The following is a 27887-nucleotide window of genomic DNA, read 5'->3' on the forward strand; positions in this document are numbered from 1 at the left end:
CATTATACTGCCTGGAGGACCATGGCGAGTGCATTATACTGTGTGGAGGACCAAGGCGAGTGCATTATACTGTGTGGAGGACCATGGCGAGTGCATTATACTGCATACAGAACCATGGGGAGAGCATTATACTGCGTGGAGGACCATGGCGAGTGCATTATACTGCATACAGGACCATGGGGAGAGCATTATACTGCGTGGAGGACCATGGGGAGTTCATTATACTGCCTGGAGGACCATGGCGAGTGCATTATACTGTGTGGAGGACCAAGGCGAGTGCATTATACTGTGTTGAGGACCATGACGAGTGTCTTATACCGTGTGGAGGACCATGACGAGTGTCTTATACCGTGTGGAGGACCATGACAAGTGTCTTATACCGTGTGGAGGACCATGACGAGTGTCTTATACCGTGTGGAGGACCATGACGAGTGCATTATACTGTGTGGAGGACCATGGCGAGTGCATTATACTGTGTGGAGGACCATGGCGAGTGTCTTATAGTGTGTTGAGGACCATGACGAGTGTCTTATACTGTGTGGAGGACCATGGCGAGTGTCTTATACTGTGGGGAGGACCATGGCAAGTGCATTATACTGTGTGGAGGACCATGGCGAGTGCATTATACTGAGTGGAGGACCAGGGTGAGTGCATTATACTGAGTGGAGGACTATGGTGAGTTCATTATACTTAGTGGAGGACCATGACGAGTGTCTTATACCGTGTGGAGGACCATGGCAAGTGTCTTATACCGTGTGGAGGACCATGGCGAGTGCATTATACTGTGTGGAGGACCATGGCGAGTGCATTATACTGCATACAGGACCATGGGGAGTGCATTATACTGCATACAGGACCATGGGGAGAGCATTATACTGTGTGGAGGACCATGGCGAGTGCATTATACTGCATACAGGACCATGGGGAGAGCATTATACTGCGTGGAGGACCATGGGGAGTTCATTATACTGCCTGGAGGACCATGGCGAGTGCATTATACTGTGTGGAGGACCAAGGCGAGTGCATTATACTGTGTGGAGGACCATGGCGAGTGCATTATACTGCATACAGAACCATGGGGAGGGCATTATACTGCGTGGAGGACCATGGCGAGTGCATTATACTGCATACAGGACCATGGGGAGAGCATTATACTGCGTGGAGGACCATGGCGAGTGCATTATACTGTGTGGAGGACCATGGCGAGTGCATTATACTGCATACAGAACCATGGGGAGAGCATTTTACTGCGTGGAGGACTATGGCGAGTGCATTATACTGCGTGGAGGACCATGGCGAGTGCATCATACTGCATACAGGACCATTGGGAGTTCATTATATTGTGTGGAGGACCATGGCGAGTTTCTTATACTGTGGGGAGGACCATGGCGAGTGCATTATACTGTGTGGAGGACCATGGCGAGTGTCTTATACTGTGTGGAGGACCATGGCGAGTGCATTATACTGAGTGGAGGACCATGGTGAGTGCATTATACTGTATAGAGCAGGGGTCTCAAACTCAGCCGGGCATATGGGCCGCACACGGAAAAACATTTAACTTGTGGGGCCGCATTATTTTCATGACAAAGTGACATTTTTAGTGATACCATTTTATTTTCTATACACCTTTTGAACTGGTCCTCATCTTGCAGACATGGTCTCCCCTCCAGGTCCCCCATATTGCAGACATGGTCTCCCCTCCAGGTCCCCCATATTGCAGACATGGTCTCCCCTCCAGGTCCCCCATATTGCAGACATGGTCTCCCCTCCAGGTTCCCCCATATTGCAGACATGGTCTCCCCTCCAGGTCCCCCATATTGCAGACATGGTCTCCCCTCCAGGTCTCCCATATTGCAGACATGGTCTCCCCTCCAGGTCCCCCATCTAGCAGACATGGTCCCCCATATTGCAGACATGATCCCCCATATTGCAGACATGGTCCCCCATATTGCAGACATGGTCCCCCCATATTGCAGACATGGTCCCCCATACTGCAGACATGGTCCCCCATTCTTGTCCCCCCCCATACTGCGCACAGGGCCACCCCCCCAATACTGCGCTCGGGGTCCCCGTCCCCCAATACTGCGCTCGGGGTCCCCGTCCCCCCACACTGCGCTAGGGGTCCCCGTCCCCCTACCCATACAGCGCTCGGGGTCCCTGTTTCCCCCCCCTATACAGCGCTCAGGGTCCCCCCCCCATACAGCGCTCGGGGTCCCCGTTCTCCCCCCATACAGAGCTCGGGGTCCCCGTTCCGCCCCCCCCATACAGCGCTCGGGGTCCCCCCCCCATACAGCGCTCGGGGTCCCCGTTCTCCCCCCATACAGAGCTCGGGGTCCCCATTCCCCCCACCTATACTGAGCACAGGTCCCATGTGCTGTATTTCACATGACTGAGGGAAAAAAAAAAAAAGATTCTCACCTGTCCTCCGTTCCCTCGGCGTCCTTTCTGAACCTGTGGCCGCAGGCACAGACCCCGTAACGATCGCGGCTCTCTCAGCAGCCGCAGACATCAGCGCTATAGTGCAGCGTATTGCTGCGCAGAGACCGGCTCTCTGCTCAGCAATACCAGTGTCAGCCGCCAGCCTATCAGAGGCCAGCAGCTGACGTCTGCGCATGGCAGTGACGTCATACGCCGCTGCGCTGGGACGCAGACGTCAGCTGCTGGCCTCTGATAGGCCGGCGGATGACACTGGTATTTACGCTGCACTATAGCGCTGATGTCGGCGGCTGCTGCAGAGAGCCGCGATGGTGATGGGGTCTGTGCCTGCGGGCCGCATGAAGCAGCCGAAGGGGCCGCATGCGGCCCGCATGTTTGAGACCCCTGGTATAGAGGATCATGGCGAGTTCATTATACTGAGTGGAGGACCATGGCGAGTGTCTTATATTGTGTGGAGGACCATGGCGAGTGCATTATACTGAGTGGAGGACCATAGCGAGTGCCTTATACTGCATGGAGGACCATGGTGAGTGCATTATACTGTGTGGAGGATCATGGCGAGTGCATTATACTGTATGGAGTACTATGGCGAGTGCATTATACTGTATGGAGTACTATGGCGAGTGCATTATACTGTATGGAGGATCATGGCGAGTGCATTATACAGTATGGAGGACCATGGCGAGTGCATTATACTGTATGGAGGACCATGGCGAGTGCATTTGTGACGCTCTCCCCTCGCTCACTAGCCCACCCTGAGAGATGGGGTACTCAGAGCCGGGCCACTGTATAAGGTGGATGCAGTCGTGGCCTGGACCCGGTCCGTGCCCAGAGTTGCCCTGTAGTGTGTGCTTCAGCCACGTCTGGTTGTAGTGCACTCAGTGTGAGTCACTGCCTCATACATTGTCCTTTTTTGCTAATTGATAATTTTTCCTGATTTCTCCTATTAGTGTGGTGGTTCCATCCGTATTCAGCTAAATTGGTTCCAAACACACTATATAGGAGTAGATAGAGAAATTTTTTTGGTCTTGCAGCACTAGTGCACAGTGCTCTGCATCTGTACTGTTCACGGCTGTCTGCAAGGTCTGGTGTGTGAGTGCAGCTCACCCTGTAGTATGTGCTTCAACCACGTCTTGTTGTAGTGCATTCAGCGTGCGTCACTGCCTCATACATTGTCCTTTTTTGCTAATTGATAATTTTTCCTGATTTCTCCTATTAGTGTGGTGGTTCCATTCATATCCAGCTACATTGGTTCCAAACACACTATATAGGAGTAGATAGAGGAGCCTTTCTGCAGCCTTGGGCCCTGCAGCCCCAGACAGATTAGTATTAGCCTATTTTTTTGTAGCCTCATCTACTGCATTATAGGTTACCTTCCTGCATTGTAATAGCTACCAAAAGTTTGTCATACTATCCGTATTACATCTTTGGGCACATCCAGTGTCTTTTTGTGACCAAAAAAAACCAAAATAAAGTTCACCAAACACTCCACTTTACAGTTGTGTAGGCCACATTAACTCATATTAAAGTCTAGTCCACACTTTATAAAATTAGTGTTTCTTATACCTGTTAACAGCTGTTCAGGAATAAGCACACTAAGCCCTTAGTACTTTTCTGCCTATCTTTTTCAGTCTACCAAGATGAAGAAGGCAGGGAGTAAGGCTCGTGGGCGTGGGCGTGGAGTTTCTGCAGGGAGAGGACGTGGGGATTCTGTGCCTGCTGCGGGCACCAGTGACTCAGGATCCCCCAGTTTTACCAGGCAACAGTCCTTTATGCGCAGCTTTGTAGGAGGTCGCTCTACCCCACTGCTGCGGGAGGACCAAATTGAAGCCGTTGTCGGATGGATGGTAGCTAACGCATCGACTTCAATTAGTTCCAGATCCTCTCAGGTCCTGAGCACTGAAGAGCACCCATCTGCCTCTTCACCACCTGCCAAATTGCCCAGGCAGTCAGAGAGCCCTGGACAGGAGCCATCTCTACTTCTGTTCTCTGAATCTCTTGGCTTGGAAAGAGGGGGCCAGCCAAGCAGAATTCGAGACATTGAAGAAGAGTGATGCGCAACCGTTTTGTCTCTCTGAATCTGAAGAGGCGGGTGGGCCAGTGCCCATGGTCAGCAGCACACCTCAGTACGCATCTGATGATGAGACTCAGGTGCCACTTTCTGGTGCGTACTGTGCTGTCGAGACTACCCAGGAGAAGCAGTTGTTTGAAGAGGGTGGTGTAGATGATGAGGTCCTTGACCCATCATGGCGTGAGGGACAGGAAGGTGATGGGAGCAGCTCTGAGGAAGAGATTCCCCGAACGGCCCAAAAAGGAGGGAGAGGGAGGGGGCAGACTTGGTTGCCTGTAGCCTCCACTTCGGCACCCAATAGCATGGCACTTCCAAAATCCAAAGCGGGCGCTCCCAAGACTTGCAGTGCCTGGTCCTTTTTTGACACAGTTGCAGATGACATTTGCTTTGTCAAATGCAAGCTGTGTAATCAGAAGGTGAAAAGAGGGAAAAGTGTCAGCAACCTCAATACCACAAATATGTGGAAACATGTGCGGTCCAAGCACGTGGTGGAGTTACAAAAACACACTGAAGACCTAGGCCAACCTACAGCGCCACCTACCACCTCTTCAGCTCGTGTTGTAGCCTCTTCCTCCAGCTCACACACAGCTGGTTCGGCTTCCTCACAGGATCACCATGGAAAAACCTCTGGCACTGTTGTACAGAGACACAGTGTAATTCCACCCACAGCACCACTTTCCCTGTCATCCTCACACTCCCAGGCCAGTCTACAGCCATCGTTAGCACAGGCATGGGAGAAAAGGCGCCCATACTCGGCAAACCACCCCCGAGAACAGGCTCTGAATGCTGGCATTGCAAAACTACTGGCCCTTGAAATGCTATCATTCAGGCTGGTGGAGACTGACACCTTCCGTAACTTTATGGCATTGGCAGTCCCACAATACAACGTGCCCAGCCGCTTTTATTTCAGCAGGCAAGCCGTCCCTGCCCTGCAACATCATGTGGAGGGAAAAATTAAACATGCGCTACAAAACGCCGTCAGCAGCAAGGTCCACCTGACCACCGATGCGTGGACCAGTAAGCATGGACAGGGACGATACCTTTCCCTCACTGCCCATTGGGTAAATGTTGTGGAGTCGGGTACAGATCTTGACAGTGGCGCTGTACGTGTTCTGCCAACTCCAAGGATTGCAGGAATCCAGTCTGTTCACATTGACTCCTCCTCATACTCCAGTTCCTCTGAATCAGCGCTGCAGGAGCCGTCACGGTCTACCTCCACATCAACCCGTGAACGGTTACCTGTTATGATGACCGATATGAGCACAGCCGTGGCCAAACGTCAACAGGCCGTATTAAAATTAATTTCTTTGGGGAATCGAAGCCACACAGCGCAGGAACTCTGGAATGCCATCAAGCAGCAGAGCGACGTGTGGTATTTGCCAGCGAATCTCCAGCCAAGCATGGTAGTGTGTGACAATGGCCAAAATCTGGTGGCAGCTCTGGGCCTAGGCAACCTCACTCACATCCCATGTCTGGCACATGTGCTCAACTTGGTCGTGCAGAGTTTTTTGAGGGACTAGCCAGAACATGATGCACTGCTTCACAAGGTCCGCATAGAGTGCGCTCACTTGCGGCGTTCCAGCAACGCAAGATCGCGCATTGCAGCTCTGCAGCGCCGATTACGTCTTCCGGAACATCGCATCATATGTGACCTACCCACCAGGTGGAATTCAACGTTACATATGTTGGAGAGGTTGTGTGAGCAGCAGGCAGCAGTAATGGAGTACCAGCTGCAGCAGGCGCAAACAAGTCGCAGTGCGCGCCGTTCACACTTCACCCCCACTGAGTGGGCCTCTATGAAGGACATTTGCCACATTTTGCGTGCCTTCGATTATTCCACTCGGATGGCGAGTGCAGATGATGCACTAGTCAGCATGACTATCCCCCTTATCTGCCTGCTTGAAAAAACACTGCAAGCACTAAGGGAGGAGGTTTTGGAAGAGGTGGAGGATGAGGAGTCACAAATGCCATCTGCTTCTGTACAGTCTGCGCAACGTGGTTCCTCACAAAGGCCTAGGCAGGGGACACTTTGTGAGGAGGATGAGGAGGAGTCAATGGAGGAGGAAGACATCTGTCCAGAGGAGGGAGGTACACAATGCTCTAGTAGTCAGTATCTAGAGCGAGGGTGGGGTGATGCTGAGCAGGCAGAGATCACGCCTCAAGCAGGGGACAGCGTTTCTTGGCCAGTTGGCAGTCTGCAGCACATGGTTGATTTCATGCTGGAGTGTCTGAGAAACGACCGCCGCATCGCCCACATTCTCAACACGGCTGATTATTGGGTGTCCACCCTCCTAGATCCTCGCTACCGGGACAACTTACAAAGCCTCATAACACCGTTGAACCGGGACCGTAAAATGCGGGAGTACCAAGACGCACTGTTGCATTCCATCATGTTCTCCATTCCAACCGAGAGCAGTGCTACTAGTGCTTTACAAAGCAGCTCAGTGCATCGAGGCAGTGGAGGAAGCTCTGCACAAAGAGGGAGCAGAAGCAGCACCTCAGCACAAGGCACGACCAGTATGGCCCAAATGTGGCAAACTTTTGTGTCCCCGCCGCTGCAAATGTCTACACCATCACAGACGGCTCCAGTCAGCAGGAGGCAAGTCAGATGGTGACAGACTACATGTCTTGCCCTCTCAGTGTACTCCCAGATGGCTCTTCCCCCTTCAAGTTTTGGGTCTCTAAGCTGGATACATGGCCAGAGCTTAGCCAGTATGCATTGGAGGTGCTGGCTTGCCCTGCTGCTATTATCGGAACGCGTCTTTAGTGCCGCAGGTGGTGTACTAACAGACCGTCGCATGCGCCTATCCTTCGATAACGTTGACCGGCTTACTTTTCTGAAAATGAACCAAGGCCTGGATCTCGCGTGAATTTGCTAGTCCTCTTCCAGAATAAATAATTGGTTGGCAACAGTATCCATGTCTCCTGTTGTTTTCATGTTTCTACCACCTGAACTGTAATCCCTGAGCTCCAACACCACCAGTTGGCGCTCAGAAGTGCTGCACAGTCAACACTTGCTGCCGTGTTATTGGTGTTCAGTAACGTCAGCTGTTCCCCTGCTGTGTTTACGGCAATTTCTCCTGCTCTGTCCACATTCACTGTGCTACTTATTTAAAACTTGCTCCAATTACACCTCTGGCTCCTCTCTGTTTTCATTAATATCCCTGCGCTCCAACACCGCCAGTTGGTGCTCAGAAGTGCCGTCTGCACAGTCAACACTTGCTGCGGTGTTATTGGGGTTCAGTAACGTCAGCTGATCCCCAGCTGTGTGTCCGGCAAATTCTCCTGCTCTGTCCACATTCTCACTATGAGTCTACCACATATTTTAAAGTTGCTCCATTACTTCCCTGGATCCTCTGTTTTCATTCTTATCCCTGGGCTCCAACACCGCCAGTTGGTGCTCAGAAGTGCTGTCTGCACAGTCAACACTTGCTGCGGTGTTATTCGGGTTCAGTAACGTCAGCTGTTCCCCTGCTGTGTTTACGGCAATTTCTCCTGCTCTGTTCACATTCTCACTACTACAGATTTAAAACTTGCTCCAATTAGGTGTCTGGCTCCTGTTTTCATTAATATCCCTGGGCTCCAACACCGCCAGTTGGCGCTCAGAAGTGCCGTCTGCACAGTCAACACTTGCTGAGGTGTTATTGGGGTTCAGTAACGTCAGCTGTTCCCCTGCTGTGTTTACGGCAATTTCTCCTGCTCAGTCCACATTCACTCTGCTACTTATTTAAAACTTGCTCCAATTACACCTCTGGCTCCTCTCTGTTTTCATTAATATCCCTGCGCTCCAACACCGCCAGTTGGTGCTCAGAAGTGCCGTCTGCACAGTCAACACTTGCTGCGGTGTTATTGGGGTTCAGTAACGTCAGCTGATCCCCAGCTGTGTGTCCGGCAAATTCTCCTGCTCTGTCCACATTCTCACTATGAGTCTACCACATATTTTAAAGTTGCTCCATTACTTCCCTGGATCCTCTGTTTTCATTCTTATCCCTGGGCTCCAACACCGCCAGTTGGTGCTCAGAAGTGCTGTCTGCACAGTCAACACTTGCTGCGGTGTTATTGGGGGTTCAGTAACGTCAGCTGTTCCCCTGCTGTGTTTACGGCAATTTCTCCTGCTCTGTCCACATTCTCACTACTACAGATTTAAAACTTGCTCCAATTAGGCCTCTGGCTCCTCTCTGTTTTCAGTATTTACCCTGGGCTCCAACACCGCCAGCTGTTTCTCAGCAGTGTCTTTGGCACGGGTACTCCCTCCTGCCCAGCCGGGTTCCAGCACGCCAGCTGTTTCCGGGTAGTGTCAACGTCACTTTGCCTCCAATGCGTTGTCCTGTCGTGTTGCGGTCGGGTTAGCCGACTCTATGGTGCCTGCAGTTTAGGTGACTCCTATGTGGGCTGCGGGATCTGGCAATGAAGGCTGGTTCCATAGTGCCAATAGGACAAGCACCCCCTGTAGGACTGTGGGTTTTGGTAACTGCGGCCGGCTCGCGGCCTTGAACTTTTTTTTACATGGGTACCTTCTGCTACCCATCCGGGTTCCAGTACCGTCAGCTGGTTCTCGGCAGTGCCTTTGGATTAGGTGCCTCCTTCTCGGTATCCAAGTTCCACCAACGTCTGCTGGTCCTTGGTAGTGCTTTCTGGCACAGGTACCTCCTGCTTAGTAACCGAGTTCCAGTACCGTCAGCTGGTCTTCGGCAGTTCCATTGGCTCTTGTACCTTCTGCTACCCATCCGGGTTCCAGTACCGTCAGCTGGTCCTCGGCAGTGACTTTGGCACGGGTACTCCCTCCTGCCCAGCCTGGTTCCAGCACGCCAGCTGTTTCCGGGTAGTGTCATCGTCACTTTGCCTCCAATGCGTTGTCCTGTCGTGTTGCGGTCGGGTTAGCCGACTCTATGGTGCCTGCAGTTTAGGTGACTCCTATGTGGGCTGCGGGATCTGGCAATGAAGGCTGGTTCCATAGTGCCAATAGGACAAGCACCCCCTGTAGGACTGTGGGTTTTGGTAACTGCGGCCGGCTCGCGGCCTTGAACTTTTTTTTACATGGGTACCTTCTGCTACCCATCCGGGTTCCAGTACCGTCAGCTGGTTCTCGCCAGTGCCTTTGGATTAGGTGCCTCCTTCTCGGTATCCAAGTTCCACCAACGTCTGCTGGTCCTTGGTAGTGCTTTCTGGCACAGGTACCTCCTGCTTAGTAACCGAGTTCCAGTACCGTCAGCTGGTCTTCGGCAGTTCCATTGGCTCTTGTACCTTCTGCTACCCATCCGGGTTCCAGTACCGTCAGCTGGTCCTCGGCAGTGACTTTGGCACGGGTACTCCCTCCTGCCCAGCCTGGTTCCAGCACGCCAGCTGTTTCCGGGTAGTGTCAACGTCACTTTGCCTCCAATGCGTTGTCCTGTCGTGTTGCGGTCGGGTTAGCCGACTCTATGGTGCCTGCAGTTTAGGTGACTCCTATGTGGGCTGCGGGATCTGGCAATGAAGGCTGGTTCCATAGTGCCAATAGGACAAGCACCCCCTGTAGGACTGTGGGTTTTGGTAACTGCGGCCGGCTCGCGGCCTTGAACTTTTTTTTACATGGGTACCTTCTGCTACCCATCCGGGTTCCAGTACCGTCAGCTGGTTCTCGGCAGTGCCTTTGGATTAGGTGCCTCCTTCTCGGTATCCAAGTTCCACCAACGTCTGCTGGTCCTTGGTAGTGCTTTCTGGCACAGGTACCTCCTGCTTAGTAACCGAGTTCCAGTACCGTCAGCTGGTCTTCGGCAGTTCCATTGGCTCTTGTACCTTCTGCTACCCATCCGGGTTCTAGTACCGTCAGCTGGTCCTCGGCAGTGACTTTGGCACGGGTACTCCCTCCTGCCCAGCCTGGTTCCAGCACGCCAGCTGTTTCTGGGTAGTGTCAACGTCACTTTGCCTCCAATGCGTTGTCCTGTCGTGTTGCGGTCGGGTTAGCCGACTCTATGGTGCCTGCAGTTTAGGTGACTCCTATGTGGGCTGCGGGATCTGGCAATGAAGGCTGGTTCCATAGTGCCAATAGGACAAGCACCCCCTGTAGGACTGTGGGTTTTGGTAACTGCGGCCGGCTCGCGGCCTTGAACTTTTTTTTACATGGGTACCTTCTGCTACCCATCCGGGTTCCAGTACCGTCAGCTGGTTCTCGGCAGTGCCTTTGGATTAGGTGCCTCCTTCTCGGTATCCAAGTTCCACCAACGTCTGCTGGTCCTTGGTAGTGCTTTCTGGCACAGGTACCTCCTGCTTAGTAACCGAGTTCCAGTACCGTCAGCTGGTCTTCGGCAGTTCCATTGGCTCTTGTACCTTCTGCTACCCATCCGGGTTCCAGTACCGTCAGCTGGTCCTCGGTAGTTCCTCAGCTTTCTTGTACCTTCTGCTACATTTCCAAGTTCAAGCTTTTTGAAATGGTTCTTGGTAATCACTCTAGATCTCCCTGACGAGGACCCTGAAGACGAGGACCCTGAAGACCAACCCTAAGAAGACGAGGACCCCGAAGACGACGACCCTGAATACGAGGACCCTGAAGACCACCCCGAAGAAGACGAGGACCCTGAAGACCACCCCGAAGAAGACGAGGACCCAGAAGACCAACCCGAAGAAGACGAGGACCCCGAAGACGAGGACCCCCGAAGACGACGACCCTGAAGACCACCCCAAAGAAGACCAAGAAGATGACCCTGAAGAAGTTGACCAAGAGGACAAAGAAGAGAAGACAAGCACCAAGATACAGAAGAACAAGAGACAGAAAACCAAGAAGCAGAAATACAAGAAGCTGCAGAACAAAAAGCGGAAGAACATTAAGCATAAGACTAAAAATCAGAGCAAAAGATAATATCTAAATTATAAGCAGAAGATGACTAAGCAGTGTATGGGGGTGAGTCCGTTCCTCCTCGTGGTGCCCCTGGAAAAGACCTGCTGCTGCAGGCCAAACTGAACGTGGACAAATCCTGTTGTAAATCTTTTGTGACGGGCAGAACGAAAGGTGTAATGTCCAACCTTTTATAGATAACAACTACAGGAATGCCTGTCACAAATAAGAATATGATGAAGAAGAAGACTATGAAGAAGATGAAGAAGTAGAATATGAAGAATGTAAAAAAAAGAATAATACGAAGAAGGTGAAGAAGAAGAAGATGAAGAAGGTGAAGAAGAAGTGGATGAAAAAGATGCTGAAGATGATGAAGGAGAAAGTGTGGGAGAAGTAAAAAAGAAGGTGAAGAGCATGGAAGTAGTGAAACATAAATATCTGACAAAATATAAAAATACTTAACATAGTCAATATTTCCGTAACTCAGAACGTCTTAAAAAAAAAATTAATTCCTGTTATTCCATTTGATTGGGCTAAACCTCTATGCCTTTATTGTCTCCCCCACCTCCCCCAATACATTCTACATTATTCTTAGTTGTTTTCCTTCATGTAGAAATAACCTACAAGGAAAGAAAGGGTTTATTTTCATTCCGATATTTGTATCCCATTGACTTGCATTGGTTTCCGGTATCGGCGATATCCGATACTTTTTTCGGTATCGGTCCGATCCAATCCGATCCGATATTTCCTGATATCGGAAGGTATCGCTCAACACTAGTAATGAGCCGTCTAGATCAGGTGATGCCTGGAGGATCCACTAGAGGGCGCAATGCTGAGGAGACGGGAGCTGCTGGAGAGACCACCTCCTCTCCCCAGTGTGGGCCCAGGAACCTCCTCCTCTGCATAACGCGCTCAGTCACCATGGTAACAGTCTCCGCCCTCAGTATGTTACGTACTTCCTGTCTCCCCAGACGTCACTTCCGTCTTCTTCCAAACACTGATCGGCCGTCACTGTGCAGTCTCCTCAGCGGAAGACGATGTCACCGGCCAGTTTGTTTCGGTTTGCTCGGTTCCCATCCCCCCGGATGCTGCAGCCCAAGCCCCTCCTTCAGGGCGGGGATAAGGGAGGAGCCTGGTGTCCAATAGCTGAAGGAGAATTCCCGCGATCTGCACAGACAGGAGTGGAGGGGAACATGGCGGTGTGAGGTGGTGGGCGGGGCTTCTCCCTGTCACTCCTCCTCCTGGGTGACGACACCACAGGCCGCTGACTGATCCCCGTCTCTCCGCAGTGATGGCCGCTGCGCTTCGGACCCGGCTGCTCTCAGGTACCTGCTCCCCTTCCCGGTGTTCTGCGCTACGTGTCCGGGCAGCGTCTGAGCTCGGAGGCTCCTGCACCAACAGGAGGCTGCAGGACAGATCGGACACCCCGCTCCTCTCCGCCCGATCCCCCGCAGCAGCCGGTGGTTGGAGACTCCTTGGTGCAGGATGGGAGCTGCTGATTTACCCGCCAAAGTGATAGGCGCCATGGCAACCTGAGCCCAGGACTGGTGGAGAAGAGAGGGGTGCGCGCCCGCAGGGTCTGTCATCCCTAGTAGTGTAATGCACCCCCATAATCATCCTATAAAGTATAATGCACCCCCATAATCATCCTATAAAGTATAATGCGCCCCCATAATCATCCTATAAAGTATAATGTGCCCCCATAGACATCCCTATCAGGGCTGTGGAGTCGATAAGCCAAACCTCCAACTCCTCAATTTCCACGCCTCCGACTCCCTCATACACGGCTCATGTGTAAGTGATAAATTTACTCTAAGGCTGTGTGCCCACTGTGCGTTTTTTAAGTGTTTCCGCAGCGGCAATTCCGTTGCAGAAACGCTTAAAAACGCTTGGTAGAAGGTCTGCCATGTCCCCCCAATGATAATCCTCTTGTGCTGTGCACATGCTGCGGAAATTTCCGCTGCGGATTATCATTGCGGAAAAATCCACAGCACTACCAATTATTTTGTGGAATCGCAGCGTTTTCGCCACCATTGACTTACATTGGAACACATGGAATCCGCATCACTGGATCTGTAGATGCGGAATCCAAGCGTTTCAATGTGCGGATGGTACCCGGGTGTGGAGGACAGGAGACTCTCCTCCGGACCCGGGTACCATACAACCTGTGAAAAAAAGAATAAAATTAAAAATAAATATTATACTTACCTTCTGATTGCTCCCGGTGTCCTTATCCGATCCATCCTGGCTTGCCGGCAGCTCGCGATGGACTAAAAGGACCTGCCGTGACGTCATTTAGTCATGTGACGGGTCACACGACCGCTGGCGTCGGCAGGCTATCAGATGGTAAGTATATATTTATTTTTTACCGTTCTTTCGGTCACACGATATAAATCCATGCTGGTTGCCGGTTGCATGGATTTATATAGTGTGACCAAGTTGTCAAGCACTTTCCAAGTGATGCTAAAATCTCTTGTCAACCCGCATGCAGAAATGCAAGTGAAGAACGCTTCACATCCGCATGTCCCTGGCAGGAAAAACGCATGTGCCATCCGCATGTGTGTCACCCTACCTGGATGCCACAAGTGTAATAAAGCTGTGTCTGAGAGCAAGGGGGAGGTTCTCTGGCCAGTAGGGGGAGCAGGCTGCCCCTATAAAAAGCTGGTACTGAGGACAGGGTTAGAGAGAACTGGATTGCCTGTCTCAGCTTTGAGACGTGTCCCAGAGTGGAGCAGGGACAGAAAGTTGATTGCACCTAAGAGGAATTGTGGCAGGAGGAGAGCCACAAGCCAGAGACAAGAGGCGAAGAGAGCCTGTCTTGGCAGAGAAAAGACTTAACTTTACCAGACTTTGGTGTCTGAGGCTGGAAGGATTCCACATCCCCCAGCAGAGAACCAGTCCGCAAGGGACTATACATTCCTTGGCCTAAGAAGTCTGGAGGCCCTGCCACAACCGAAGGGACCAGTAAAGCCGTACAAGGCTGGGAGCAGAAAGGAACCCACGTCGCAGGCCATACAGGCGAGAAAGCTCGGAAACGTGGGCTGTTACCCTATCAGGAGGAGATAGCCAGAAGGAGCGTAGAAAGCACGGTAGGCCTACACCCTCACCCTGACCAGGGCCAATTTCCCCGTTGCTCTCAGACATCCAGGTCCCCTCCTAGCTGGGACTGTTTGTGGGTCAGTTTACCTGTTCAAGTAAAGACCCTGGACTGCAACCTGTTGTCTGTGTGCTCCTTGCTCCTCCAGCACTACCGGTACTGGGACTCTCACCACCATCACTCCCACCATCCACTATACTGCCCTGGGGCCGCACTCTTCCCGTGGGGAGTCACACCATCCCAGCTGCACATCTCATCAGCCCCAGCGGTCTGCCTTGCAGCGGCGGTTCCTAATAACCGCAAATCCACGGGTGGCGTAGTCGGACATAATCATTAACACATAACGGACTACCACTGGCCTGACCACCCTGAGCCACGGAACCGGGTTGCCACTACTACTCCCATCGTTTCCCCCTATTGCCCGGATCCGAGTGCCCCACGGCCCAGGGGGCGAGTCACATGCATTTTTTCTGCCAGGGAGATTCAGAAACGCTCAGGAAAAATCCGGAGCATTTCTGCATCGTGGGCACATAGCCTAGCACAGATTGAGCTCAGCTAAAAGTCCAGACCCTTAGATCAGGAATAGGACAGACATTTATAGGACATTTCAGAACTTTCCCCAATTCTTATGAAAAAATATTCCCCACACACTGCATTGAACTCCTGCACCCAATGTATTATATATTTTAGGAGTTGGTTCATTTAATACCGACTCCACCAAAATGGACACAAACTCCACGACTCCAACTCCACAGCCCTGATCCCTAGCAGTGTAATGCGCCCCCCCCCATGGGCACCCCTGGCAGTGTAATGCCCCCCCCCATGGGCACCCCTGGCAGTGTGATGGGCGCCCCCTCCCCCATGGGCACCCCTAGCAGTGTGATGGGCGCCCCCTCCCCCATGGGCACCCCTAGCAGTGTGATGGGCGCCCCCTCCCCCATGGGCACCCCTAGCAGTGTGATGGGCGCCCCCTCCCCCATGGGCACCCCCTAGCAGTGAAACGCGGCACCCCCTAGCAGTGAAACGCGGCACCCCCTAGCAGTGAAACGCGGCACCCCCTAGCAGTGTAATGGCGCTCCCAATAGGAATTTTTATCCTAATAAATAAAAAAAGTGGGGTCCCCCTTATTTTTGATAACCAACAAAGGTAAAGCAGGCAGCTAAGGGCTTATATTATTAGGCTGGGAAGATCTCTGGTCATTGAGCCCTTCCTAGGCTAAAAAATACCAGTCCGAAGCCGCCCAAGCAGTGGCGCCTCACATCGGGTGCTCCAACGCTGGCTCTTTGCCTTCACTGTTCCCGATTGTCCCGGTGCTGTCGGCAATCAGGATAATTGTGGTTGATGTCAGCTGTGAATTGTCAAAAATCACCGCTGACATCAAGGCCTGGTGTTAGTAATGGAGAGAGGTGTCAGACACCCCCATTGCCAACCCACTAATCAAAATTAAAAATACACACAAAGATGCTTTTTGAAAAAACACTCCCCTACAATTTCCCTGGTTCAGCAATTTATAAAAAAAAAAACATTCAGCGTCCTTCATTCTTTACCAGACTCTGCAGCTGCCACTTCTTTGTCCTGCAACTAAGAGCAATAACTAGGACTGAGCCGTAAGACTGATCACCGCTGTAACTATATGCTGTATAGTCGGGTTAGGGCATGTGCCCACGATGCAGAAATTTCTTGAGCGTTTCTGCATCTCCTTGGCAGAAAAAACGCATGCGGATTGTGCGTGCGGATTGTGCGTGCGGATTGTACATGCGGATTTTACATGCATTTTTTTTTTCAAGCGATGTTGAGCATCACTTGGAAAAGGGCTTGACAAGTTGGTCGCACAATATAAATCCATGCAACTGGCACGGGTTTATGTTGTGCGACCAACTTATGAGGAGATTTCTGCTTCAAATTGTTCATCTAGTATAAATAAAAAGAAAAAAACAACTTATACTCACCTCTCCGGCGGCCCCCGGTCTCCTCCCGGCGGCGATCCTCTCTCCTCAGTGGCCCGCGGTGTACTGGCAGGACCTGCGGTGATGTCATTTAGTCAGCTGATGGTCACGTGACCACTGACTTGAGCGGTCAGGTGATGGTTTCTTGACTATCAGCTGACTAAATGACGTGACCGCAGGTCCTGCCAGTACACCGCGGGCCACCGAGGAGAGAGGATCGCCACCGGAGAGGTATGAATATATATTTTTTTACTTTATAATTCTTTTTTAGCTTGCAGGAACGATGGTACACGGGTCGGATGAGTCTCCTCTTCTCCAGACCCGCGTACCATCCGTTCATTGAACTGCATAATATCTGCCTGTGTGCATGCGGATGTTAAACGGTTCAATGCAAGTCAATTGGTTGTGCTGCGGATTTTTCTGCAATAATACGCAGCTCAGCACATGCGGATTATCATTGGGAAACATGGCAGACCTCTTAACAAGAGATTTTAATGCTTTTCCACGAGGGAAATGCCGCCCCGAAAACGCATTAAATCTGCATCGTGGGCAAGCAGCCCAACACTCACCTCACTTGCAACATCCAGGTGCACAAAGACATTACACATTCACCACAAGACAAGTGGGCCGTTGCCCTTCACATGCCAGGGCTTTATCGCTGTGCCAGTTAAATTAAAGCCTAAAACTTTAAGATTAGAACTTGTAAGCTCTTGGCATCCACAGCCTTTTTCAGCGTGTTTGTCCTTTTAACCCCTTCTTGACATAATGTATATGGATGTCCCTGCTGTCGATGCGTCGGGTAAGTTTCGGGCTCTGGTGAAGTCCACATGACGGCTGATTTAATCAATCATTTGCCTTTAGCCCCTTTGCGACCTGGTCAGTAATAGTACACAACAGGTCTGAAAGGCCGGTTCAGTGAAGGCTCTGGCCCTGAGCCCGCACTGAACTGGGCATATGCCGGCTGATTTATACAGCTGACATGTGCCTGTGGCGCCCCTGAGGGTTCGGTCGCCACAGCGGTACTGCATCTCTTTAATGAGGTGAGGTATCTCCTCTCCGAGGTAAGGATGGTGCAGCTGACAGGACCCCACCTCTGCATTCAACACTACACCTCTCCCACCTGTGGGGGGCTTATATGCACCAGGGTGCTGCCCCGGCTGTGATAAGAGGAGATGGGGGGGGGGGGGGGACCAAAGATAGGGGGAACCTAGTAGTGGGGGAGGGTGGAGGACACACCTAGAGGTTACACTTGCTAATAGATATTTAATAAACGGCCATCTTAGGTTCATGGTCTTTGATTGTGATCTTCATCACTGAACGTGGCTTTCTGTGTGAACCTGCAGCTGTTGAAGATACACGGTCCTCGTGCTCTGGCCTTGAGGCGAGGAGCGGGTTTTAGTTAACGGCTTTCTCTACCCGGTCAAGGTCCCTACCTAAGAAGGCCTGGAGGGGAGCGGAGGAGTAAATCTCCACAGGCAAAAGGATCCCAGGGGGATGCGGACGGAGCGGCAAACGCCACCTGTACTCTTTATTCTGGCCTAGTCAGAGGGACTCCTGCTGCAATAGGGGTACCGGCCCCCGACACCTGACTTTGTCACTTCACGTCCTAGTCAGGAAAGCCCGGAGGCTCAGTGGATCCCACCGGGTAACGGACGGAGCAGAGTCGCCACCCGTACCCTTGTTCTGTGCATAGGGAGACCCGGCCTTACCACACTTACCACACACATGGACAGGAGAGGACCTAGCGGGAGTTTCTAGGAACACTCTGGTGCTGGGGTTCCTGATTGTTGCATCCGAACTACCCGGAGTGTGCCGAACACCCCTTTCCTGGTGGCCGCAGCGCACCGTGAGGAGCAAGGAGAAGCCTTGCAGCTGATGGTTAACAACGTGCATCCCTTTCCTCCGGTTCCTTATTGAACCACACCGCACCACATCTACTACTACTCCCATCCTCCTATTTTCCTCTGCCCTGAGGCCCTGCTTCGCCTGTGGAGAGTAGTACCATCTTCTGCTACCATAACCACCCGCCTCGGAGGACTGCTGCAGTGCTGGTGGCGAATCACCGGACACCACAGGTGGCGTAGTCATTAAAATCCACTCGAATACCACCGTCCCTCCTAGCCCTTATTTTGATGTGACAACCCTGGGCACGGACCAGGCCTAGGCCACGACTGCATCCACCTTCCACAGAAGGCCCGGATCCGAGTACCCCCATCTCTCAGGGTGGGCTAGCGAGAGGGGGAAGGAGAGGCGTCTCCCCTGGACCTCATCTCCTTCCACCCGGGAGCGTCACATGCCCACAACAGCCTCGGGTGGAATCGCGATCCACCCGTGGCTGTTAACTAGTTAAATGCCGCTGTCTATCTCTGACAACGGCATTTAACATCGCCGCACCGGAAGTGTGGCATTAGCCCCGCCCATCGGTGACCCCGTCACATGATCACGGGTCACTGATGGGTGGGCATGACAACCCGGGGTCTGCAGCCGACCCCTGTGGTTGTCATGTCTCAATTGCTATGAGCGCCACCCAGTGGTTGGCTCTCATAGCAAGTGAGGAAATCTGCATACAAGTGATCTGCTCATCGCCTCTATGTAGCAGTGGTAATCTGACAACTGCTGCTTCTAGTCTGCTATGGAGACTATTGAAGCAAGCAGAAAGTGTAAAAAAAAATCTTTATATCACGCCCCTTTTGCCCCATTCAAAATAAAAAAAAAAAACCCCACATACACATATTTGGTATCGCCGCGTTCAGAATCGCCCGATCTATCAATATAAAAAAAGAATCCGACCGGTAAACGGCGTAACGAGAAAAATTTTAAACACCAGAATTACGTTTTCTTTTGGTCGCTGCAGCATTGCAATAAAATGCAATAACGGGAGATCAAAACATCTGATCTACCCCTAAAAATGTCAGCTCAGAACGCAATAAATAAGCCCTCACCCGGCCCCAGATCCCGAAAAATGGTGACGTTGGGTCTCGGAAAATGGCAACAAAAGCAATTTTTTTTTTTTTTTTTTCATACAAATTTGATTTTTTTTTTTCACCACTTACCAAAAAAGTATAGTTTATTTTTTATCTGTGTAATCATACTGAACTGGGGAATCATAATCACAGGTCAGTTTTACCATATAGTGAGCAAGATAAATCTCAATTGTCAGCCAGAGTGGAAGAATGAATGACATGAATGTATGACAGAGTAAATGGCAAAAGAGGAAAATTACCAAAGACCCATTACTTGCCTGATAGGCCCTGTGCCTCCGGCGCTGGCTCCCCCCTCTGCGGTCCCTGTGCCTCCGGTGCTGGCTCCCCCCTCTGCGGGCCCTGTGCCTCCGGCGCTGGCTCCCCCCTCTGCGGTCCCTGTGCCTCCGGTGCTGGCTCCCCCCTCTGCGGGCCCTGTGTCTCCGGCGCTGGCTCCCCCCTCTGCGGGCCCTGTGTCTCCGGCGCTGGCTCCCCCCCTCTGCGGGCCCTGTGTCTCCGGCGCTGGCTCCCCCCCTCTGCGGGCCCTGTGTCTCCGGCGCTGGCTCCCCCCCTCTGCGGGCCCTGTGTCTCCGGCGCTGGCTCCCCCCCTCTGCGGGCCCTGTGTCTCCGGCGCTGGCTCCCCCCCTCTGCGGGCCCTGTGTCTCCGGCGCTGGCTCCCCCCCTCTGCGGGCCCTGTGTCTCCGGCGCTGGCTCCCCCCCTCTGCGGGCCCTGTGTCTCCGGCGCTGGCTCCCCCCCTCTGCGGGCCCTGTGTCTCCGGCGCTGGCTCCCCCCCTCTGCGGGCCCTGTGTCTCCGGCGCTGGCTCCCCCCCTCTGCGGGCCCTGTGTCTCCGGCGCTGGCTCCCCCCCTCTGCGGGCCCTGTGTCTCCGGCGCTGGCTCCCCCCCCCCCCCCCCCCTCTGCGGGCCCTGTGTCTCCGGCGCTGGCTCCCCCCCCCCCCCCCCTCTGCGGGCCCTGTGTCTCCGGCGCTGGCTCCCCCCATCTGCGGGCCCTGTGTCTCCGGCGCTGGCTCCCCCCCTCTGCGGGCCCTGTGTCTCCGGCGCTGGCTCCCCCCCTCTGCGGGCCCTGTGTCTCCGGCGCTGGCTCCCCCCCTCTGCGGGCCCTGTGTCTCCGGCGCTGGCTCCCCCCCCCCTCTGCGGGCCCTGTGTCTCCGGCGCTGGCTCCCCCCCCCTCTGCGGGCCCTGTGTCTCCGGCGCTGGCTCCCCCCCCCTCTGCGGGCCCTGTGTCTCCGGCGCTGGCTCCCCCCCCCTCTGCGGGCCCTGTGTCTCCGGCGCTGGCTCCTCCCCCCTCTGCGGGCCCTGTGTCTCCGGCGCTGGCTCCCCCCCTCTGCGGGCCCTGTGTCTCCGGCGCTGGCTCCCCCCCTCTGCGGGCCCTGTGTCTCCGGCGCTGGCTCCCCCCCTCTGCGGGCCCTGTGTCTCCGGCGCTGGCTCCCCCCATCTGCGGGCCCTGTGTCTCCGGCGCTGGCTCCCCCCCTCTGCGGGCCCTGTGTCTCCGGCGCTGGCTCCCCCCCTCTGCGGGCCCTGTGTCTCCGGCGCTGGCTCCCCCCTCTGCGGGCCCTGTGTCTCCGGCGCTGGCTCCCCCCCTCTGCGGGCCCTGTGTCTCCGGCGCTGGCTCCCCCCCCCCCCCCCCCCTCTGCGGGCCCTGTGTCTCCGGCGCCCCCTGCAGGTGACTCCGCTGAGCGCTCGTATGGGTGAGCGACACACAACCTCTGCAGAGCAATGACGCAGAGCGGCAGCGCAGGAGGAGCTGTCGGGTCAGTAACGCGGTTTCTTCTTTTACCACTTATTACCTTTTCGCTTGTGATTTTTGCCGATCACAGAAAACCCCTGTCTGCATCGCCCATTGTAGCCGCCATTTATCTCCTGATCGGCCGCTCAGATCTCCCTGTATATTGGTGAAAGTGAGAAAAGATGAAAGATCTGATCTGGGCCAGAAGAAAGGAGATCTGCTACCAACGTGTCTACAGATACAACTCTCTCAAACCGATCATCCTCTTGTGTCTACACAGGTCTCGTTATCCTGACCGCACTACAACTCTCATCAGGAGAAGTCTATGTGCGGAGAGGATCAGACATCACCGACTGCAGCATGAACAGTCCTTGTACAGTCTGCGTCCTGCAGCTGTACAGAATATGTGGAGGAGAAGAGACGCCATTACTGGAGCTGTGGTGTGAGGATATGCGGCTCAAGAATCGCTATGAGCCCAGACTCCTCTATAACACGAGCAGCGGGTGCTGGAGCCTGACAGACGCCGGGAAGAACGACTCCTGTGTGTATAATGTGGTGTATGACAACACAACAACCAGATCCCTGAAAACTCTATCCATCACTGTACTAGGTAAGAGCCGCTGCTGACCGCAGAGCTCGCACTCTACTGCGGGAATTGCTGGATGTGGAGTCGGGAAGGAGTTTTTTTCTGTAAGGTGGGAGATTAGCACGTGCCTCATGGGGTTTTGCTTCCTGTGGACCCTCATGATTTTGTTACTCCCCTCTTCATAGATCGTATCTAGGTGATCTGACGGCTCCTGTCCCTGGTATAACCGCACCGGCCATCACTTATATTTTTTATCACATACTCCTGTGTTTTGTCCTTTAGAAGCCCCCGGATATTAATTACCCAGGAAAGACCTGGACCCCTTTCTGATAATGGGACCCCCCCGTGATCTCTGTGCCAGGGTCCCGCACAGGTCACTAGACCCTATAGATTATATACAGGGGCTCCGCAATATCTGAGCCGCGTTCCTTCAGAATCGGGGGGTGCAGCCGGTCGGGGGGTCTTCATTGGATTCATGGAGCTTCGCTTGGACCATTTCTGTTTCACCATCTGAATATTAGACCTCATATTAAGCCCATTGGGGTCAGCTCCATCTGTCGCTCTCCTCTCTGGTATATTCTACTTTCTCGGGGTCCTCGGTCTCCAGCTCCCCAATACGTCCGCAGACTTTTGTGGCTTTTGTATGTAAAGAACTTTTGGGGGTTTCTTGCTTTCCTGGTGGTCTCTGGCCGTACATTGTCTACGTTATCTGACTTTAGAAACGTTATAAATCAGTAATCTTCAGCTCGTAGTTGTTAAATGCCTGAGCCCCCCAAGAATATGAACGCCCTTCAGTCATTAGTATCCTTCCCAGCTGTGGATGTGAGCCCCCCAGGAATATGAGCGCCCTTCAGTTATTAGTGTCCTTCCCAGCCGTGGATGTGAGCCCCCCAGGAATATGAGCGCCCTTCAGTCATTAGTGTCCTTCCCAGCCGTGGATGTGGCCGCGTAGCGGTGGTGATTGTCCTCTGTGCGTGTTACTTATAGGAATATATTCAGCAGTCTGACCCATACAGGAAAGCGGGAGCTTTACATCTCTATCACTATATGGCCGGCTCGGGGGTTAACACTGTACGGTGTATAGGGTGGCTCGGTGGTTGGCACTGTACGGTGTATAGGGTGGCTCGTGGTTGGCACTGTACGGTGTATAGGGTGGCTCGGTGGTTGGCACTGTACGGTGTATAGGGTCGCTCGGTGGTTGGCACTGTACGGTGTATAGGGTCGCTCGGTGGTTGGCACTGTGCGGTGTATAGGGTGGCTCGGTGGTTGGCACTGTACGGTGTATAGGGTGGCTTGGTGGTTGGCACTGTATGGTGTATAGGGTGGCTCGGTGGTTGGCACTGTATGGTGTATAGGGTGGCAGGGCGGTTGGCACTGTACGGTGTATAGGGTGGCTCGGTGGTTGGCACTGTATGGTGTATAGGGTGGCTCGGTGGTTGGCACTGTATGGTGTATAGGGTGGCTCGGTGGTTGGCATTGTACGGTGTGTAGGGCGGCTCAGTGGCTTTGTCGTCCTGGAATTCTGGGCTCCAATACAACCAAGGACAACATCTGCCAGGAGTTTGTATGTTCTCCCCTTGTTTCCTGGGTTTCCTCCGGGTTCTCCGGTTTCTTCCCGCACTCCAGATACAGACTGATAGGGAATCTAGATTGTGAGCTCCAATGGGGACAGTGATGATGTCTGTAAAGCGCTGTGGAATTAATGGCGCCATATAAGTAACATAAACCTGTAACACCAATTGATCCCAGTCAGTGTCCTTCATCCTGAGGAATTGGCCGTTTTTTTGGTTGTCCACCTTTTTGGGGCAATATATATATTTTTTTTAATTAAATAAATGCATGAATTTTGGACTAAAAATCATTTTGGCAATTGGGTTTTGCTACAAATTTTGCACTATTTTCCAGGGTATGTGCCCGCGATGCATCCAGACCTGCGGCCCAGACACTGCGCAATTTATTTATTTTTTCACATGTGGACTTTCCTCATAGAGGTTGGGTCTATGGAGAAAGCCCGCACGTGGACCCGCCGGAGAGATTGACATGCGGCACATCTTTCCAGAACGCAGCATGTCAGTTTCGGCGGGTGTGCCGCAGATGCGTAGTGGACATGGGATTTTTACAAATGCCATCCACTGTGCTGTAACATCTGGCCGCTCCGGGTTTGAGGCTGCATAAGCACTCGGCGTCAAACCCGCAGCGGCTCCGGATCGTGGGCACACCGCCTTAGGGTATGAGAATTTTGTGTGCAGAAATTCATCTCTCAATGAATTCGTCTAGGGGTGCAGTGAGTATGCTGTAGGGGTGCAGTGAGTATGTTGACAACACATGTGCCTCACAGAATTTTACACCATTGGGCAGTAAAGAAAGTATATAATTACATTTTTACCACCAAAGTTTTGTATTGGCCCCAGATTTTACATTTTCACAGTGGGAAATGGGTAAAAATGACACCAAAATTTGTCACACAAGTTGTGCTGAATGTAAAAGTCCCCCATATGTGGCTGCACAGTACTGCTGACCCACACGGCGAGACTCGGGAGGGACGGAGCGCTATCTGCCTCCTGGAGCGCAGATTTTCCTGCAGTAGTATGCAGACTCCATATACACAGCTCCTGCGTAATTCAAATGAACCCCCGAGGGATCCATTCACTATAATGAGGCAGCAGAGTTGGGCTTCTTTCACACATCGAAGAGGTCACCCGCTGAAACCCACCTGACTGCTCTGGAGAATGACTTGCTCCAGCGAGCGGGCCCAGGAGCTGCGCTCCGCTAGCGATGTCCCGTCACTCTTTGAGTTCAGCGTCACTCTTTGAGTTCAGCGTCACTCTTTGAGTTCAGCGTCACTCTTTGAGTTCAGCGTCACTCTTTGAGTTCAGCGTCACTCTTTGAGTTCAGCGTCACTCTTTGAGTTCAGCGCAGCTCCGGGGCTCACTTGCTGGAGTCACTCCTCTGTGTGAGCATTCAGATGGGTTACAGTGGGGGACATCTTCGGACAGGTGATTATTAATAAGTATTTTATTCTTATCTCATGATTGTCTCTTGCTCGCGCTGATTGCGGCTTCAACAGGGCGCAATGATGAGGGCAGCGTTCAGCACCCGGTGCTTGGGAATAGCACTAAGGCTGTGTGCCCACTAAGCGTTTTTTAAGCATTTCCGCAACGGCAATTCCGCTGAAGAAACGCTTGGTAGAAGGCCTGCCATGTTCCCCCAATGATAATCCGCTGTGCTGTGCACATGCTGCGGAAATTTCTTCTGCAGATTATCATTGCGGAAAAATCCTCAGCACTACCAATTTTGCGTAATCACGGCGTTTTCGCTGCCATTGACTTGCATTAAATCGCTTAATATCCACATGACTACATGTGCACATGCAGATATTAAGCGATTCAATGTGTGGATGGTGCCCGGGTCTGGAGAAGAGGAGACTCTCTCATCCAGACCCGGATACCATAGTACCGGTGAAAAAAAAAAAAAAAATACATTATACTCACCTACCGATGTCCCCCGGTCTTTTCTCCGCTCCGTCCGGTCTCTTGTACGGCTCGCGGTTGTGTGAAAGGACCTTCCATGACGTCATTTAGTCAGGTGACGGCTTACGCGACAGCTGATGTCGGCGGTCACATGACCTGTCACATGACCAAATGACGTCATGGAAGGTCCTTTCACACCACCGCGAGCCGTACAAAAGAGCATTTTTAATCTTTTTTTCAACTATTAACTTGGTCACACTATATAAATCCATGCTGTTTGCATGGATTTATATAGTGTGACCAAGTTGTCAAGCACTTTCCAGGTGATGCTAAAATCTCTTGTCAACCTGCATGCGAAATACATGTGAAGAACGCTTCACATCCGCTTGTCCCTGGCAGGAAAAACGCATGTACAATCCGCATGCATTTTTTCTGCCAGGGAGATGCAGAAACACTCAGGAAAAAATCCGGAGCATTTCTGCATCGTGGGCACATAGCCTTACTGTACCGCTGATTTCCAGGCGCCGGTACGTGTGCTCCTGATGCGGTACACTGTTGCCACACAGGTGCACACGGACATGCATATCTCCGGTACTGGTGTGAAACAGCCTTACTCTGGACTCCGTCTAGCCTCTGTTTAGCGGTGTCCTTTTTTTCCAGAGGTCCACAAAACTGTGGCCGACAGCACTTTTATGCACGCCTAATAAAAAGACGGACACCGTGGGATCACAGGCTAGACGGCGTCCAGTGTCCCAATCTACCTCATTACAGAGAATATTCCTCCGGGGGAGATCTGTCTAAATCATGTATTTAAGAAACATGGAAACCCCGCTGTAAGTGCTCAGCGTAGAGCGCAGGATAAATGTGAGCCAAACCTTACTGTGATCTTTGGGAGGCAGAATGAACAAATCAACTGCAGGTGAAGAATTTGTTTTATTTATTTTTTATGCTGTTCCTCGTGCGGTATAAGGGTATTTCTGCATCATTTCTGCATCTCCCTGGCAGAAAAAAACGCATGCAGATTGTGCATGCGTTTTTCCTGCGGAATACATGCGTTTCCACATGCATTTCCACATGTGGATTGACAAGCGCTTTCCAGGCGATTTTAGCATCACCTGGAAAGTGCTTGTGACAACTAGGTCACACTATATAAATCCATGCAACTGGCATGGATTTATGTAGTGTGACCCGAGAGAGTGGTAAAAATAAAAAATACATGTATACTTTACCCTCCGATGGCCCGCGCTGTGCTGCTCCGTTCTCCCTCGCCGGCAACTTTGAATTGAAAGACCTGCTGACGTCAGCGTCACGTGACCCGTCACATGACTCTTGACGTCAGCGCAGGTCCTACAACTCACTGCAAAGTGCCGGGAACCAAGCAGGAGTGGTGCACGGGCCGACAAAAGGTAAGTATACATTTATTTTTATTTTATTCTTTTTTTTACAGATTTTTTAATGGTACCTGGGTGTGGATGAGATTCTCTCCTCTACACCCGGGTACCATCCGCACATTAGAACGCGCCAATAACGCAAGTACAGATACAGTCTTGCGGAATTGGCGCGTTCTAATGCAAGTCAATGGCGGCGAAAACGCCGCGTTTCTGCAAAATTAATTGACATGCTGCGGATTTTTGAGCGCAGCGTTTACGTTTTTTTTTTCTTATGGAACTTTCACTTTTTCTGCAGTCTGACGCAGTTATAATGTATAGCAGTGCAGGATTACTGTTATACCTTGTAACCTGTCAGTGCTGCAGACACAAGTTAGTTTGACCATGCACTGCGCATGGTCAAACTAACTTTCTAGTGCCTGGTGAACTGGATTTCATCATGACTACATCGGGTCACCATGGCAATGATCGGGACCCCGCGATGACGTCGCGGGGTCTCCGATCTGAGAGCAGAGGGGCTTCTGTCCCTCTGCTCGCTCGCTAAATGCTGCGATCGCAGCACTTAGGGGGTTAAATTGCAGGGAGCGGTGCGGCACCGCTCCTGGCACTGAGTGCCAGCTGTCAGAATCAGCTGACACCCGGCGGCGATCGCAGCTTCTGTGTGGGCGCAATCACTTTCCTGTAATAATACGTACCTGGTCCATAGGGCACAGGGACGTATTACGTAGCATGTCAGAAAGGGGTTAACTATTTTGTGTAACCCCCCTCTGTGGTTTAAGGGCATAAGAATTAAAAGTTTGAAAATTGCAAAAATTTCACAATTTTCAATATTTTTACAAGTAAACGCTAGTCACAGCCTACACATTTTACCACTATCATATAGGACAATGTTTTTTTTGTGACATAATCTCAGAATCGGGGGGGATCCGTTGAAGCTCCAGAGTTATTGCCTCATAAAGGGACACTGGTCATTTTCCAAAAATTTTGCCTGGTCATGAAGGTTAAAATTGTCTCGGTCACTAAGGGGTTCGGCCTTTTGGGCTGAGGCCATGGACCTGTGATTGAAGGTGAAAATGTTTGTAACAAGTGCAGTTGAGGGAAATATTTTTGGACCGGGTCTAGGAGAATAACACAAGGTTTTGTTCATGTGTATCTGCACGCTGTGAAATCCAGAATGCGGAGGATGGGTGGGAAATGGAGGGCAGTAGGGACTGTAGTAGGGACTACCGCTCTCTTCACCTCCCGCAGCGATATTGCCAATCTCTGCATGGGCAGCCGCTAATGAGGTTTATCTAGTTCTCTCCAGAAGACCCAATAAGCAGACATTGTCCTCATCACTGGCCAGGTGGTGGTTGGAGTTTGGGATTTCTGCTACC

The 27887-nt window shown here is 52.3% G+C and overlaps 1 protein-coding gene across 3 annotated transcripts in view; it reads left to right on the top strand.

Annotated features, from left to right (window-relative positions):
• The first annotated feature begins 12268 nt into the window (after positions 1–12268).
• The window catches only part of LOC141240668 (uncharacterized), a 42426-nt gene continuing 26807 nt past the window's right edge, over positions 12269–27887 (top strand). For 2 of the 3 annotated variants that reach the window (XR_012305798.1, XM_073668693.1), the window contains exons 1-2: positions 12269–12643; positions 21348–21677. Coding sequence is in view for 2 of the 3 variants with exons in the window: in XM_073668693.1 (XP_073524794.1) it covers positions 12610–12643; positions 21348–21677 (364 nt within the window). In the remaining variant the exon portion in view is untranslated. The remainder of the gene's footprint in view (positions 12644–21347; positions 21678–27887) is intronic. The other variant, XM_073668694.1, reaches the window with a different exon arrangement.

This window comes from Phyllobates terribilis, unplaced genomic scaffold (assembly GCF_046119375.1).
Source record: "Phyllobates terribilis strain yellow unplaced genomic scaffold, ASM4611937v1 Scaffold_2__4_contigs__length_985480577, whole genome shotgun sequence".
NCBI classification, from domain to species: domain Eukaryota; kingdom Metazoa; phylum Chordata; class Amphibia; order Anura; family Dendrobatidae; genus Phyllobates; species Phyllobates terribilis.